This window comes from Xenopus tropicalis, chromosome 6 (assembly GCF_000004195.4).
Source record: "Xenopus tropicalis strain Nigerian chromosome 6, UCB_Xtro_10.0, whole genome shotgun sequence".
Lineage (NCBI taxonomy): Eukaryota > Metazoa > Chordata > Amphibia > Anura > Pipidae > Xenopus > Xenopus tropicalis.
The window spans coordinates 87763065-87779383 of record NC_030682.2 but is presented as its reverse complement, the minus strand read 5'-3'; the positions used below and the strand labels follow the sequence as shown (position 1 = coordinate 87779383).

At 36.2% G+C, this 16319-nt stretch overlaps 1 protein-coding gene across 1 annotated transcript; it reads left to right on the top strand.

Moving 5' to 3' along the window:
• The first annotated feature begins 885 nt into the window (after nucleotides 1-885).
• On the top strand, nucleotides 886-15304 carry serpinb11 (serpin peptidase inhibitor, clade B (ovalbumin), member 11). Its single transcript, XM_002936420.4, has 8 exons — nucleotides 886-960; nucleotides 5216-5394; nucleotides 6384-6476; nucleotides 6872-7009; nucleotides 7760-7871; nucleotides 8993-9135; nucleotides 9851-10006; nucleotides 13212-15304. The coding sequence occupies exons 2-8, from the start codon at nucleotides 5227-5229 to the stop codon at nucleotides 13605-13607; spliced, it is 1206 nt and encodes a 401-aa protein (XP_002936466.1). The 5' UTR covers nucleotides 886-960; nucleotides 5216-5226; the 3' UTR covers nucleotides 13608-15304.
• The last annotated feature ends 1015 nt before the right edge of the window (nucleotides 15305-16319 follow it).

Here is a 16319-nt window from a genome sequence, read left to right as displayed (position 1 = left end):
TCCGTTACAGTCAGTGGCACTGCCTATTGATGTCTGAATTATTCTAATGCTGCTGTTTGCTTCTCTTCTCCCTTCCTTGTTCAGACTTTTTCTCCTTCTTGATCTTTTTGTCCAATAATTTCTCCCTCATCTTTAGTTGTTGCACTTCTTTAAAAAAAATGGTGGCCGTTCAACACAATTAACCGATTAATTGAGGACAATGTATTTTGATGAAAGGTTTGATCAAAACTGATGAGGAAAAAGTACTGTAAATCCATGAAGACTTTTTACTACTCTGACAACGGCTTCACACTATAGAACAACATGGATTTACTGTATGAAAAAAGGACTGAACTATGCAGCACATTTTAATCACATTTTGTGGGTTAGGCTTGTCTGTATCTGATTTACTGTTCTCAACATAGAATTTTGTGGGATGCTACAAAAACTGATCATCCACGTCAGAATGTAAAATCTAATCAGATAAAGTCAGATGGTTTATTGGCTTCATGCATGTATAGTACATCCAACAGTCAGTGTTAACATATACATGTCCCCCATCCCCCCCCCCGGCGCACAAGCGCGAACATCTACCCTGCGCCCACGCAAGTGTGCATGCGCAGCCTTTTAAACTACCATACGGAGCAGTGGGGTGAAGTCCCCATTGCTCCGTATGGCCGCAAAATGCCACCCCTAAAATTGTGCCGCCCTAGGCCTGGGCCTTTGAGGCCTAGCCACAAATCCGGGCCTGCATGTATGAGTTTTTAATAATGCACACATCTGTTTTCAAATGTTGTTACATTGGAGATCCTCCCTTTTTTATCCAAAGTAAAGTAAATCGAGACACACCCATGGCAGCTCCTGGCTAGGTATAAGGAAGAAAAAAAACAAAATTCTATGGGAGTGGTCAGAAATACAGCATAACAAATATCTCTTTCTCTCTGGATTATTCATCCTGATTTCTGCTCTGCAAATAACAAGGTAAAGTTGGCACAGCTATGGTGGCTTTGCATTTTTAGGATCATATACTAGTAGCAAATTCCCTTTTGTTAAAAATGTGTACATTTGCAAAGAGTATGTTTAATAATACATGGGGGCCATTAGTTGCTTTTGCTGTTATTTTTGGCTAGATCAGTTCACAGGAGGAGGGTGTGATTCTTCCCCTTTACAGAGCGCTGGTAAGGCCCCATCTAGAATATGCTGTTCAGGTTTGGTCTCCAGTGCTCAAACGGGACATTATTGAGTTAGAGAGGGTCCAGAGAAGGGCAACTAAGCTGGTAAAGGGTATGGAAAGTCTCGGTTATGAAGAAAGACTGGCCAAGTTGGGTCTGTTTACACTGGAGAAGAGGCACTTAAGAGGTGACATGATAACTATAAATATATAAGAGGATCTTATAATAACCTCTATAATGTTTTATTTACCAGTAGGTCCTTCCAACAGACACAAGGGCACCCACTCCAACGTGATGGACATATGTCTTTTTTCAACCCAACTTACTATGTTACTATTTCTATAGTACTTTAATAGAAAGATCACTATCATGCATTTACATAGTTACATATGCATTTAGTATATTAACAGATCACGTGGTGTGTGGTTATTTTCCTTGGTCACAGTCTGTACTCTATTTTAAAGTAGGGAGTTATATAACTTCATGTATAATTTTGTTTATAGTGTAATGTGTGGACCCTCTGCATGGCTGCTTTGTGCTCCAAAATGGAACACTTGTTGAGGACCGAAACATCTGATTTTTTATACAATGTGTTCGCTTGTAATAATTTTACAGGGTGTGCCAGTCGTGAAAAATTTACTATTAATAATTAAACTTGTTTGTTTTCCCCCCTGTGACATATATATTTTTGCATTTGAATACAGACACTGCAAGGACTGATTACTGTACATGCTGAGTGCTATTCATAGAATCAACACTTAAGACAGTAGAAAGCCCTCACTGCAGTCGTGTAGAAAAAGTATTAACAAATATTTTTTTCCTCCACACTAATATGAATGCATTTCGATCGATGGGTGATCATCGTGCTCACCACACCACAACAGTATCATGCACTGTGCATATTTTATAGAATTTTCATGTTGAAAGCTGAAAATAAATGGGGGACCTTGTCAGGGTAGTTATTTGCTGCAGCTAACCTTTCCCTGAAAGGAAATCAGGAGAGAAAGGAAAATGTATGGAGCCGTGTCTCTGTAACATGGGGAAAAACCGTGGTTGCCTCTGATATACAGCATGTTAAAGTGATACCAACACAAAAAAACTACTTTTTAAATTAGAAATCTACATAAAAAGTTCCCTATAGGTCATGTTGATTTTTTTTTTTTTGCTTATAGGGCTGCTTCTGTAAGTAATTGTTACTTTGCCAACCGACTGTCCCTTCTCAGCCTGTCATTTATAGCTTCTAATGCTAACGCACTCCTACTGCACAAATATGGCAGCCCCCTCATAGAGGAACAGGGGGATCAGATAGGGAATGTAAAAGTATCAGGAAATACTTTTATGGCAAAATTATACAGCTCATGCAAAGACAATCTTATGATAGATGTAAAAAGGGTTTTATTTCTGGTGTCACTATCTCTTTAAATGGAATTGTATTACTCTCCCCCTAACTTTGGCATAAGAATACTTCTTGCTTGTAAGGAATATGTATTTATATTTTTGATTGGATTTGCTGTAGCAAACCAGCTCTACTTGCTTTTGGGCGCAGCTGTCTAAAGCGTCTGTACTAATCTGGAGCTTAGTTGTGTTATTTAAGGTAAACTTGTTCATCAGCTAGTTGTCTGAAATTTGTTGTTTTTGATAAGTAGGGTAGGACCTACATCAGAAATCCACCTAGCACTATGGGGAACTACACTACTGTGCAACTAGTATTTAGGATCACAGAAATGAAAGAAATTACCTGCTGATCTGCCCGGCACCCCATTATTATCTCTGTAGCAGTAACAATGCATTACAGGACAACAAAAATCTATATATTGTATCAATGGTCATAGAGATATCCAAAGAACTAAAGATTTAATTGCCAAAAGCTTGTGTAGCAAAGCATCTGAAAATTCTACAACATGTCTGGTTGCATGGCCCTGTACATGACCGCCCCCCACTCCCCTCATGAACACAAACACACAGTACCAAGATTTTTGGTCACACCCTTTATGTATGCTACACAATGATAAGCTTGCAGGGAGGTAGGTTTTGCTAGAACAAAAGTATGATCTATTTTTTCAACCACAGCTACTGTGGTACAAGCATAAAACAGACACTACAGGCAATATACAGTATGTCCATGCAAAATGTCTTGTTCCCAAAGTTTGGAGCCGCAATAACTAGTTAGTAATAGTTTGTATAAATATTAAAAAATATTATTGTGTTAATGAAGTCAGTCAGTTCACTGGGAGTCAGTGTAATTTACCTTCCTTTTTTAATTCATTGGGGGTCAGTAGAGTTTGCCCTAAGTTTAACATGAACCAAATGCAATTCATTTTGAATGAAGCACTCCGAGAACTGGCAGGCAATTAAATTTAATCAGCTTCAAAAGCTCTACTAATGTTTTTACCTTAACTTTCTATTGTGCAGAAAAATCCATAGGGATGATTCTAGCCATTGCTGTCATCATTTAGTTTTACCTTTTTAATCTGCATTTTGATGTTATAGGCCCCTTTTGTCCTATATCAGTTGAAAAAGCCAACGTCCCCAATAGCCTTGCAAAACCATAGGAGAAGGGAGGCCAAATTAGCTCACAGGTAGGAACATGGGCATACCCACACCTGTATTACTTCCAAATCAACACCAGGTTAAACCCTGTGCGTAAATGGGCTTACAGCAGGGGGGCTATGCTAGCACAGGGCTAGGGCCATGGACATGCCCACATCTGCATTTCTTCCCAATAGATGAAAATTGTACATATTGGGGCATCAAGTCAATTCTTCTCCATTACCTGGGAATATTGTTTAGACTGGAACCTTCATGCAAGTGCATTTGCCAATCACAAAGTTTATTTTACAATACAGGGTGCTGCTTTTAGGAGTAGGACAGTTCTTCAGATACAAGACCAATGCCAAACTGGACTGCCCCATGATTTGAGGACAGTTGGTAACCCTGCTACTTTGATTTTTGTAAAGTAATACTAATAAAATAATAGATTTATTTATTTTTTTTAAAAAAAGTTTCTACAAAGGGGGAATATATTGAACCTAGAACTTCCTACAGACTACCAAAATGAAATTCCACCATTTTCTGTTGACATGTGCACATGTGTTTAAGGGACATTTATAGGGTAAACGTTCAACCATTGAAAAATATGCCCCCCCTACAAATCCCAATACATGTAAATAGATAGTAACGGAATTTTGCTGTGGGGGAGTGTGGCAAGCTCTACTTTACTTTTTGATAAATATGTCACAAAGTTGGAAGGGTAGAAATACAGTCGTCGCTGTATAAATGGAAATTTCTTTAATGTAGTAAAATAATAATTTAATATCATGATTTTAGTAGCATTTCCATACAAAATAATTGTTGTGAAAAACAAGTTACTTATCCTTTCATAGTAAATAATTCACAAATCAAATGCAATTTTGTGATTACTCATAAGAATGGACATGCCCATGTCTAGTGTTTATTATGAAACAAAGCTATACACTGTATTTGTGCATTATATTCACCGTGTAGCTATTTGTGTTGTTTGGCACTCACCTAGTGGCTCTAGGCAAAGAGATTCCTACTGGGAGTTAGAGATTAGTGAATTCTTACCATCAGGCATTTCCCAATCTGGAACAAAAAAAATGAATGTAGAAATATTATGAATATTATTTACCATAATACAAGCTTAGTGCTCCAGATTTGCAGGATTCAGTTATGACTAGTGCAAAAACTACTCCATCTATACTTCTGGCACTGAGCAACCTTGCCAAGAAACTAACCTATATTTTAGGCCAGTGTGAAAAGCAAGCAAACAATCTGGTCCATTATGTTGTTCATCATCTGTTATTTTGTTGAGTTATGCTGTGGATCACTTATCTAGGTAAAGCACAAATAAAACAGCTATGCTAGATCCAAGGGTGGCTGGACAACTCCCAGCATATTAACACAACATATTACCAAGTGTTATAGCAGCTGAAAAGAACTTTCCTGATTGCAATTTATTTTTAAAACGACATCAGTTTTCCTGAACAATATTTTTGTAATGTTTTAAATGATTCAGAGAGTAACACTGTCAATCATATCTTAAGGTTTCATTGCCATGGAGTCAATCAATAAAAGCATCAATGAATTTTCACTTGACATTTTCAAGGAGCTGAACAGCTCTTGCGAAAATAAAAACATCTTCTTTTCACCAATGAGCATCTCAGCTGCATTATACCTCTTGCATCTGGGATCCAGAGAAGATACAGCAACTCAAATACAAAAGGTAAGGGAAACAATAAAGTGTGCATTTTTGCCTCAACCTTTGGGAAAAAAAACAGCACTTCTTGAATGGAGAAAGAAGGATGTAGATATATACTGTATTGTGGGACAGTAACTGGAATAACCCTAAAAGAAAGGTAAGTCTCTCCCAGAATGCTCCATGAAACAGAGCAGATGTGGAGTGGCTGTGTTCAAAAAGTGGGTGGGACTCCATCCAGGAAGTTTAAAAAAAATATTAAATAATAATAGTATTGTGGCTGTATTTAACTGTGGAAGATGTACAAGACACTTCCAAATGGATCTATACACAGAAAGATTCCTTGTGAGAGCTATCAACATAGAAAACTTTTGTCTAAAATCCTTTGAAAATAACATTGCTTCCAAAGACTACAGAGATCACTGATACCTTCTTTACCAGCACCCCTTTATCTCTCCGCATTGATATCTTAAACTTGGGCAACATGAGTTACAAGGTTAGGCGATCAGGTGATCGCCCTACCTTCAAGTATAACAGTAATGTAAAATATCTGTATCATAAGCTTACAGTTCTAGCTCTAGGTTACTGCAAATGAAGTCCTTAGCAACTAGAGCATGCAGCCTTTGAGAAGTGTGTTGGGGTGCTTTAAGACTACTTTTTAGCATGATGCTAAACCTGTGAGTCAAAATCTTTTCTGGCCTGACCAAAAGTCCTGAATCTGGCCTGAACGAGTCTGTATCAGGAAAATGCAGATAAGAGTAACCTAGCTGCTAAGGAGGCACTGCCTAGCCAACAATAATGTATTTCAATCAGTATAAAAGGTGTTTAATATGTACTTGAAGACATTATTATTAATTATTAATGACAATGACATGGTTAACAATTATTATTTACAGTGTCATGGTCAACTTAACTTTGGTCACTGCCAAAGGGAGTGTAGACATAATTTGCTAATCTTAATCAATAAGGAAATTGTTTCCTAAAATACATTTTTTTAATGGTTAACTGTTTTACAGGTGGTTCGCTACCCAGATGTTAAAAAAGAAGGCTTTTTTCGAAGGAGATGTGCAACACAACAACGCAGCAATGAGGAGAGCCCAGGAAAGGATGTAATGTATCTCTGCTGTTATGGAGTCTTAATTTTATTCCAAACACTGTAACTTGCACCCAACTTAAAGCTAACCCCTGCACTTTAAAAAATGAAGACGTTATACAGTTGTGCAGTTTTATCTACAGTATTCATTAATTATCTAATAAAAATATGTCACACAAAAATGTCTACAATGTCTACGTTTTATCTACAGTATTACAGACACATAGGTATTTCATTAATTATCTAATAAAAATATTAATTATCTAATAAAAATATGTCATTTGTGAATGTTGAAAGGCACACCTGGCTGGAAAGCTACCATCAAAATTCCTTATGAATTTAAGGCACACTATACTGTATTTTTTACTTTAATGTTTTGTATTTTTATACTTTATTTATATCCTCTCAAAGGTGTCTGAGTGTGGAAAGGTATCAGATGCCCACTCAAAGTTCCACGCCCTTTTATCTAAATTGACAGAGGACCCAAAAGGTGTGGAGCTGCAAATAGCCAATGGAATGTTTGCACAAATGAATTTCCCCTTTTTACAGGTGGGTTTTTATTAAATAATCTAGGTTGTTCAACGGAAGGCTGGGTGTGGCACTCCAAGGTAGTTTTATGGACCTCTGTGTATGGGCTGTGTATGGTGCTGTGCATGATATAATCTGGTGTACAAATGTGTAGTATGTAAGCTATAGGCTACAACATGGACAAAGTTTAACAGAACCGGTCTAAGGTAACAATAGAGGGGTTTGCAAAATTTATTTGGCTTAGTTTACCTTTAAATTTACTTCTACTAGCAGGAATATTCTTATTTGCAGTTATTCTGCAGGCAGTGGATTGAATGTAAGACTGGAGGATGACTACTAGAGGCACTGAATAGAAAAATGGCTGCTCATTTAAAAGCTAGAAAGAGGAAGGAGACAAATAATTATTAAACTTTGAAAAACAAAAAATGAAGACCAACTGAAAGGTCGCTAAGAACAATTAATAGAACAATTAATAATACACTGAAAGTTATTTATCCCTTTAACTGGGATCCCAGTAATAATTCATATTTTATATTTTCATAAAAAAAAGATTTGATATGCAATAGATTGTTATTTACTGTGATTTTTTTTTGAGTATTTACCGATGGGAGCCAAATGTTACTAATGTACAATTGTTTATTTTTATTGATCTTATATTAAACATATATTCATTATCTTGGGATGTTTTATTATTATTATTATTATTATTATTATTATTAGGATTTATTATAATTCAGTAAGGTTTCTAATCTTTTTTTACATTGCATATAGCAATATCTAGAATGTGCTCAAGCTCTGTATAATGCAAAGCTACAGAATGTGGATTTTGAGAAAGATGAGACCAGAGAAAATATTAACTCGTGGGTGGAAAGTAAAACACAAGGTAACTGTATGCATTTGGGTTAAGGTTGCTCGTCCTAATATTCAGAGCTGCAACTATGAGTTTCCACTCTTCTCATTATATCTAAAGATGTAACTTAATATGAAAGTATAAAATAAATTCAAATAGTTTACTGTGCAGTCGTGCTGCCATTAGTAATTCCAATACTTGCTAGACATTCCTCTATAAAATACAGTTTTTTATATTCTGACTTTCTAATGTTATTTTTATGACAATTTCCAAGCTGGCAATTAGTGAATAGCAGGTCTTGTTTAGGATATAGGTGCATTTTGTCAACAGAAACCAATCAGGTATTTGCTTTCATTTTCATTTGGTTTTTATTGACAGATAGCATTTATGTTCATAAATCAGCCCCAGTCGCTTGCATAGTTTGATTAGTATCAACATCTTGGAACCAAAACCTTGCATTTACTAGGATACCAAAAAAAGTAACTGTGTTTGGTTATAAGCCAAGCTCCTGAGGCTATGCGTCCTTCTGCTACTATCAGAAGTAGGTTGAGTGGATCTTGATGAAGTGAGAGGGCATCTCATGATCTTAATAATGAACACAGCAGCAGTGAAAACAGAGCTGAGTGCAGTAGGGATGAAGCAGGAGAGTAAACGGATGACAGGCAAAGTCTGTGACAAGAGGTCAAACAGCAACAGAAGGAAGAAATGTATCAGGGGCTAGTAAAAATTACTGATAAAGACAAGCCTGCTGGTGCCAAATTGTGCAGGGAGTGTGTTGAAAAAGTCATGTAATGGTGTCATGCAAACATGTATAGGTGTGCATAAATATCCAGTTGTGGTTGATGACACGCACTCTGACACAGGAGCCAAGATAAACGCTCACCTTCCATGATGATGCAGAGTGGGAAGGTACATAACAGAAAGTTGGCATTAGAAAGAAAAAACAGGCTTAGCTACTAGTGTCTATGCATGTATAATTTACACCATTATTAGGGCAAATAACATATAAGCTTCTGTTTCTCATTGATTTAAAAATACAAAGCATATTTGTAGACATAACAGCCCTATGCTAGTAATTTGTATACTGTGGAAAAATTACTCAGCAAGAATACAACCAAAGTAATTATTTTATTTTTTTCTTCTTGCAAATGCAGGCAAAATCAAAGATTTATTTGAAAAAAATTCCCTTGATAAAAGGACTGCTCTGGTACTTGTAAATGCAATCTATTTTAAAGGAATATGGAGCAATCCCTTTCAAGAAGTCCATACAAAAGATGCACCATTCTATGTGAGCAAGGTAATAATAACTCATATGATGTTGTATACAAAATAAAGCAAATAGGATAATGAGTTTATATGACCATATACGGTATGTATTTACAATAATGTATGTCTCTGGCACTTTTTACATCAAATAGAGAAAAGGCAGGCACTCCAGGATTTCAGTGAAAAGAAGGCAGTTGTTCACGAAAGAGTGAAGTAAAATCACAAAAAGTTTATTATACTAACACATAGTACATTAAGCCTTACGCATTTCGTACTTCACGGTACTTAATCATAGGTCTCTGGCACTTTTTACCCTTTTTAAGACAAAATGTTAATGTAGAGAGATGGAGAGGACTTTTGTTGGTTTCCCTAGTTCACATGATACAGGCTTATCTCTCAGTTTGAAAGTATCAACCATATAAAGCAAAGCAGTATTAGTATTAGACCAGTTGTCTGCATGTTATTAATTGTTATACAAATGCTACAAAAACATCAATTTAGCCAACCACCCAAGAACAGTGCAGGCTGGAAAACCTATTGCTTGCTCAGAAAGGCAGTTTTACCTGCAGAATTAAAGACTTATAAAACCCATGTGAATTTGGTCCCCTGTGGGTCTTGGATGAGCTTAGTGTATTTCCACTTTGCTCAAAGCGTCCTAATATAGAATGATAAATGTAATTCTGGCTTCGAGTAATTTTAAAACTTTTTTTTAATCCTATAAAACATCTCTATATATTTTATTTCAGGATGTTGTCAAGTCTGTCCCAATGATGTATCAGTCTCAGAAATTTAATCTGGGTGCTATTAAAGAGCTGAACGCTCAAATACTTGAACTACCATATCAACTTGGAGCACTAAGCATGTTCATATTACTTACCAATGAAAAGTTTGGTTTGCAAAAGGTATGAAATATTTAAACATCAAGCATAGTTAACTAAGAAAGTATGTTTGAAAATCCTTTCCACTGAGAAATATATTTTTGGGGCAGTAGATTTAAGGGCCCGGGACTATTTGGAACCTGAAAGGGATACTGTCATGTATTTCATGGTGTAATTTTTATTTCAAAATTACACTGTTTACATAGCATATAATTCACTCTACTATTTAAACATTTTTTCTTGAACCAACAAATTTATTTTTTTTAGTTGTAATATTGGTGTGTGGGAAACCATCTCAGTGCATTGTGCCTGAGTCTGAGCTTTCAGAAGAAGCCAGCACTACACATTAGAACTGCTTACAGGTAACTTATAGGAGTCCCAAGACGGACTTGTGTTTCTTAATACTGAGTGCTATTCTGATATCTACTGGGAGCTGCTATTTTTCTACCTTCCCATTGTTCTGCTGATCGGCTGCTGGGGGGGCTCAGCAGTAAAGTGTGACTTAAGTTTATCAGAGAACAGGTCACATGGCTGTGGCACCCTGGGAAATAAAGAATATGGCTAGCCCTATGTGAAATTTTAAAATTAAATATACAAAAAATCTGCATTTTTGAAAAACAGATTTCAATGCAGGATTCTGCTGGAGAAGCTTTATTGTTTTTAAAAAAAACATTTTCCCATGACAGTATTCCTTTAAGCTTCTCCTGATTTCTATAAATAGGTGCCTCAGATGAAAACATGTAATTTAATAGGTTGACTAAAAATGTTGTTATCTGATTGCGTGTGAGGTATGTAAAATTTGAAGGAATAAGTTGGAACCAATTAGTAGAAGAGATAACATTGCTTAGGCCCATGTTCAAACTTAGGGGCACATTTACTAATCCACGAATCTGAATCACGAATGGGAAAAAATCGTATTGGAAACGAAAATTTCGGAAAGATCGCAAATATCACGAAAATAGTCACGAAATTTTCGGACCGAACAATTGTAAACAGTGGTAAAACCTTTCCAATTTTTTCGTGCAAACGTCCGAAAAAGTCGTGCGGATGCCCGAAAAAATAGGCGAAAATACGCTCGGAGCGTTCGCGTGAACGCTCGAGCATTCGTGCTTTTGTAAATGTGCCCCTTAGTGTGCCTGATTTCAGTACAGGTATGGGATCCCTTATCCAGAAACCCGTTATCCAGAAAGCTCCGAATTACGGAAAGCCTGTCTCCTATAGACTCCATTTTAATCAAATAATTTAGAATTTTAAAACTGATTTCCTTTATCTCTGCAGTAATAAAACAGTACAGGTATGGGATCCCTTATCCGGAAACCCATTATCCAGAAAGCTCCAAATTACGGAAAGCCCGTCTCCCATAGACTCCATTTTAATCAAATAATTCAGAATTTTAAAACTGATTTCCTTTTTCTCTGTAATAATAAAACAGTACCTTGTAATTGATCCTAACTAAGATATACATAATCCTTATTGGATGCCAAGCAATCCTATGGGATTTAATTAATGTTTTATTGATTTTTTAGTAGACTTAAGGTATGGAGATCCAAATTACGGAAATACCCTTGGTCCCGAGCATTCTGGATAATGGGTCCTATACCTGTACCTTGTAATTGATCCCAACTAAGATATAAATAATCCTTATTGGATGCAAAACAATCTTATTGGGTTTAATTAATGTTTTATTGATTTTTTAGTAGACTTAAGGAATGGAGATCCAAATTACGGAAATACCCCTTATCCGGAATACCCTTGGTCCCGAGCATTCTGGATAATGGGTCCTATACCTGTAGTACATAAGTGTAGCTAACCCCCTCCCAAGCAATTTAAGCATGTAAACAAAATCAAACCCATAATATATTCTATATATCTTTATTTAAACTAAAACAATTATACCCAGCACTAAAAATTTTAGTCCTTGAATATCATGGGATCTTCTAGGGATACTGACATAAAATGTCTTAAGGATAATACACATATTAGTTTTCAGATCGCACAAGTTATACCCATATTATACACTGTGTATACACTATACCCCTGTTATTAGGGGTGTGCTGTAGGCCTTCCAACGCTCAACAAGCAAATTGATTAAAGGTTTAAAGAGCAACCAAAAAAGAAGCCTTTAACACATTGATATTTGTACTCACAAATTGATATTAACTGCTGCCCACATATAAATCATAATAAAACTTTTTTTATCATTAACCAGAATAACTTTATTAAAAATGCACATATATCAAATTGATTACAAAATTCTATAAAAATTCACAAATCAAAGTAACCGATATAAATAAAATATAATAAACAAGTTAGCTTTATCTAAGAGGGTAATCTCCTTTACTTCTCACACTTCATGCTTTGTTTGAAGGACCAATGATTGAAGCTCTGCAACACCTTTTTGCTGTTCATAGATCTCAATAGCACATTTTAGCCATTCACAGTTGTAAGGCATAATTGTGTTGCATTTATAATCATTGCATTGCCCACCCAAAACGTATCACTTAGCACGTAGCAACACCATCCCAACATCCATTATTCCACAATGCCATCTACCATATACATAAGCCTCTTAGGTATGAACCAGCTTAGCTTTGTGTATTCACCGATCAATTTAAAAAAGCCCTGTAAGCCTGTTGTAAGTCACAGGCGGGAACATCCATATAGTAAAAAATGTGTTGATAAACTTCATATATGAAGTGGGGAGGAGTTAAGGAGATTTAATAGGATTTGGTGATATGTGCATTTTTAATGAAATGATTCTGGTGAATAATAAAATATGCTGAGTACAAGCACTGGGTGCACACCTGTGCTTTTACCCATTGCCCTCTAGGTGCTCACACCCCAGGCACTTACCACACCCCCTTACCGATTGACTGCTCTGGGATCTGGATATACAGGAGATTTAAATAGCTCTCAAAATCTCCCTTCCAGTACCCAGTGCAGATGTGGCCAGCGTCCCCCGATCTTTGCCGCCCTAGTCCCGGACCTTTTTGGCCTGCCCGCAAATCCAGGCCTGAACCTTTCATCAATTTGCATGTCATATGATAATAAGGATAATGTTATAGGGTTAGTGCTATACCACTAGACACTGGGTAAAAAACTAGCTTGATTATGCATACATATGCCTATGAAATGTAACTGAATATAGTTTATGCTATACATACACATTTATTAATGTTATTTATTGCTGGCATGAAATTCATAAGTTCTTGGTCATTTGCTTTGCTAGATTGAACAGCAGTTAAGCTGGAATTACTTGGCCAAGGGGATGTCAAACATGGAAAACACAAAATTAGATGTATACATTCCACGCTTCAGGCTTGAGGAAAGCCTTGACCTTGGCTCTCATTTGATTAATATGGGAATGGTGGATGCCTTCAGCGAAGCAAAGGCTAACTTATCTGGTATATCTGATGTACCATTATATGTCTCAAAGATAGTCCATAAGGCTTTTGTGGAAGTTAATGAAGAAGGCACAGTGGCAGCTGCAGCAACTGGAGTTCAAATTGCACCAAAAATGGCTGTAATACCTCGAGTGTTCAAGGCAGACCATTCCTTTCTCTTCTTCATCAAGGACAACCCAAATGACACCATTCTTTTTTTTGGAAAGTATGAATCACCATAGAGACAAATGTTCCTCACTTACACTGTACTATGCAGGCTGTTCTAAAGCATATGCAGAATAAAGTATAACAACACTGTTATTTGAGGGAATGAGATATACTCTCTATTGGTGGTTTTATTCTATTGTTTTATGGTTTCTGTAGTCAGATTTTCAAGTTCTTATTCAGAAAATTTTTTATTAATCACAGGTATATGTTTACAATAGTCTTTGTTACAACATTCTAACACATGTCTGTTCAACAGGAGGACTACGGGTTGAGTTTGTCTTTTTAAGTTGTTCTTATGGTCTGCTCAGGGGCTCCTAGTTCTTTTTTTGTTACTATCTGATACTATCATTTTAATATAATCCATTTGTAACTACCATACAGCAGACCCTCCAGCTAGTGATGAGCCAATCTTTTAAAAGATTCCTGAAACAGCGAAAATGTCGCCTGTCAAAAAAAATTGTCACCTGCAACAATTCTTTTGACTTGCGACTATTCTTTTGTCACCCGCGACTATACTTTAGACATTTCACCCATCACTACCTGCAGCCCCAAAGTTGCCAGGACCATGGGGTCTGCTTTATGGTGCCACCTTGTAGTTTATCATGCCTTGCTCCTCTTTCTTCTCCTCTTCCAGTTTGCTGCAAACTATATCATTATTATACACAAAATGTTTTTGGATGGGGGTCTGGGTGCGACTCATTACGCCACTTAATCTAATCCTCAAACACTGGTATGACAAATTATCAGCACTTATATTTAGTGATGAGCGAATCTGTCTGGTTTCACAAAACTGTCTGGAAAATTTCACAAAACTTTAAAAAGATTTGCAAAATGGCGAAAAATTTGCGAGATGCAGAAAATGGCGCTCATCAAAAATATTGCTGACAATTTCTTTAGCCTCGCAACATTTTTTTTTACGTTTTTGATGTGCGTCTAATTTTTCCGCCCCATTTTTTGTGCCTGTTTCGTGAAACAATCCGCCAATGACAAAACACGGAAATTTGCTGCAAATCCATTTTTCTACAAGTATCTATACTTTTTTTTAATATTGTCTGGTAAGTTAACTGTAGAAATTAATTTTTAAAGCACAGAGTATGTCTCCTGAAAAATTCCCTATACAGTGAATTCAGTAAAGGAGTCTTTCGCTTTTAAGCAAAAAAGACCACACTGCATTTTAATTGTCAGTCCCTGGTTTGAAGGTGGAAAGTGCCATAACTTGCTCTGCGAGGGCATGCTCTTCCTCATTTTAAAGGATTCATTTCACATACAATTTACCCATTATGCATCAGATTGACACAAACAGGAAGCGATCCTTGTAACTAAGTTCACTGGATTCAGCTTATGCTGGTGGTGATGCAGCACTAAAGGCTACAAGGCAACTTTACTATAATTAGATTGTTTAATGCCTCACCACAAAAGGCATAGCCAGTGGGCATCTTTATGATCGATCAAATTATAACATTTCCAGTAAATATTTAATATAGACATTTTCATGGATTTCTGCAATAGCTGGAAATAGCTGCAATAGCTTTGTAAACTTTAGCTTCAAAATCAAGTGATAAGACATAAAAGCCATGAAAATGCGTACTGATTTCATATACTGCATGATCCATTAATGCTTATGTAATTATTCAAATATTATATGATCTTTAAAAGTATACTAGTGCATTACTTCATGTACACTTGGATTAAAGACAAAATAATAAACCCAGTTCCTTAGTTGTTTTTTTTCACATTGACCATACATGATTTTACAAAATAAATATATACATATATCTCAATGAATTCTGACATTATAAACAAGTAAGAGCAGTAACGATGAATTTCTTAATAACAAAACATGCATGAAACTTGCTAAAAGAACTGTGCTCTGTTATATATTCCTAAATTCAATATATGTCATACTGTGTCATTATTGTACTCTGAAAAGAAAAATTCAGGTATCAAACGTATTCCTTTTGTACACACATTTCATCCTGCTGTGTGGAAAATACATCATATCATTAACAAACACTGGGGTGTCTTAACTAAGGCTTATGCAGAAATAGATTCCCCCACTTCTGTGCTACAGACGACCCTGTAATTTACGGGACTGCCTAGTAAGGGCAGATTTGGGGACTAATATGATTTTCTTACAGCAAACATTAGCCCCTGTACGTAATGGTATGTTTCCATGTCTACCATGAAAACAGTGTTTCCATGTGTTCAGATCATCATATTTTACACACCCTTATTCTGGCAAAAGATATGATATTAATGGTTATTATACATGTTTTACTGAGTATGTGGTTTACCCCATAAATTGCCCTTGAGGGTCACTTTAAAGAGTCAGGATCAGTCAACATAAATCTACTATTAGAACTAATAATTTGAAGTTGCCAGTACCAGCTCATTTTCACAAACACAAACATTTGATTGCATCACTCTGGTTTTTTCTTATAGAGGCTGTGCCCCCTCTGAGAAGAGGGGGTAACAGGCTTCTATATTTATAAAAACAAGAAAAATTTTGGATACATACCTTACAAACGCTTGAGCCGAGAGGTATGAATCGCAAATATGATCTGACTGGATTCATTTAAAGAGGTTCTGGTATTTGGGATGGGAACTCAGAAATGGATATATAATTACTGGAGATCGTGTGTTTAAGGGGTGGGAAGGGTGGAGTAAGACCTTTAAAAAGTGTGACATCTATTGTATTATACATGGCTTGATAAAGGAGCAGGATG

What these genes read in the sequence shown, in the direction of transcription:
- serpinb11 (XM_002936420.4), top strand. Translation starts at nt 5,227, where the DNA reads ATGGAGTCAATCAATAAAAGCATCAATGAATTTTCACTTGACATTTTC. An exon ending in GGTGGAAAGTAAAACACAAG is followed by an intron (nt 7,872 to 8,992) that starts GTAACTGTATGC and finishes TTGCAAATGCAG; the next exon opens with GCAAAATCAAAGATTTATTT. An exon ending in CACCATTCTATGTGAGCAAG is followed by an intron (nt 9,136 to 9,850) that starts GTAATAATAACT and finishes ATTTTATTTCAG; the next exon opens with GATGTTGTCAAGTCTGTCCC.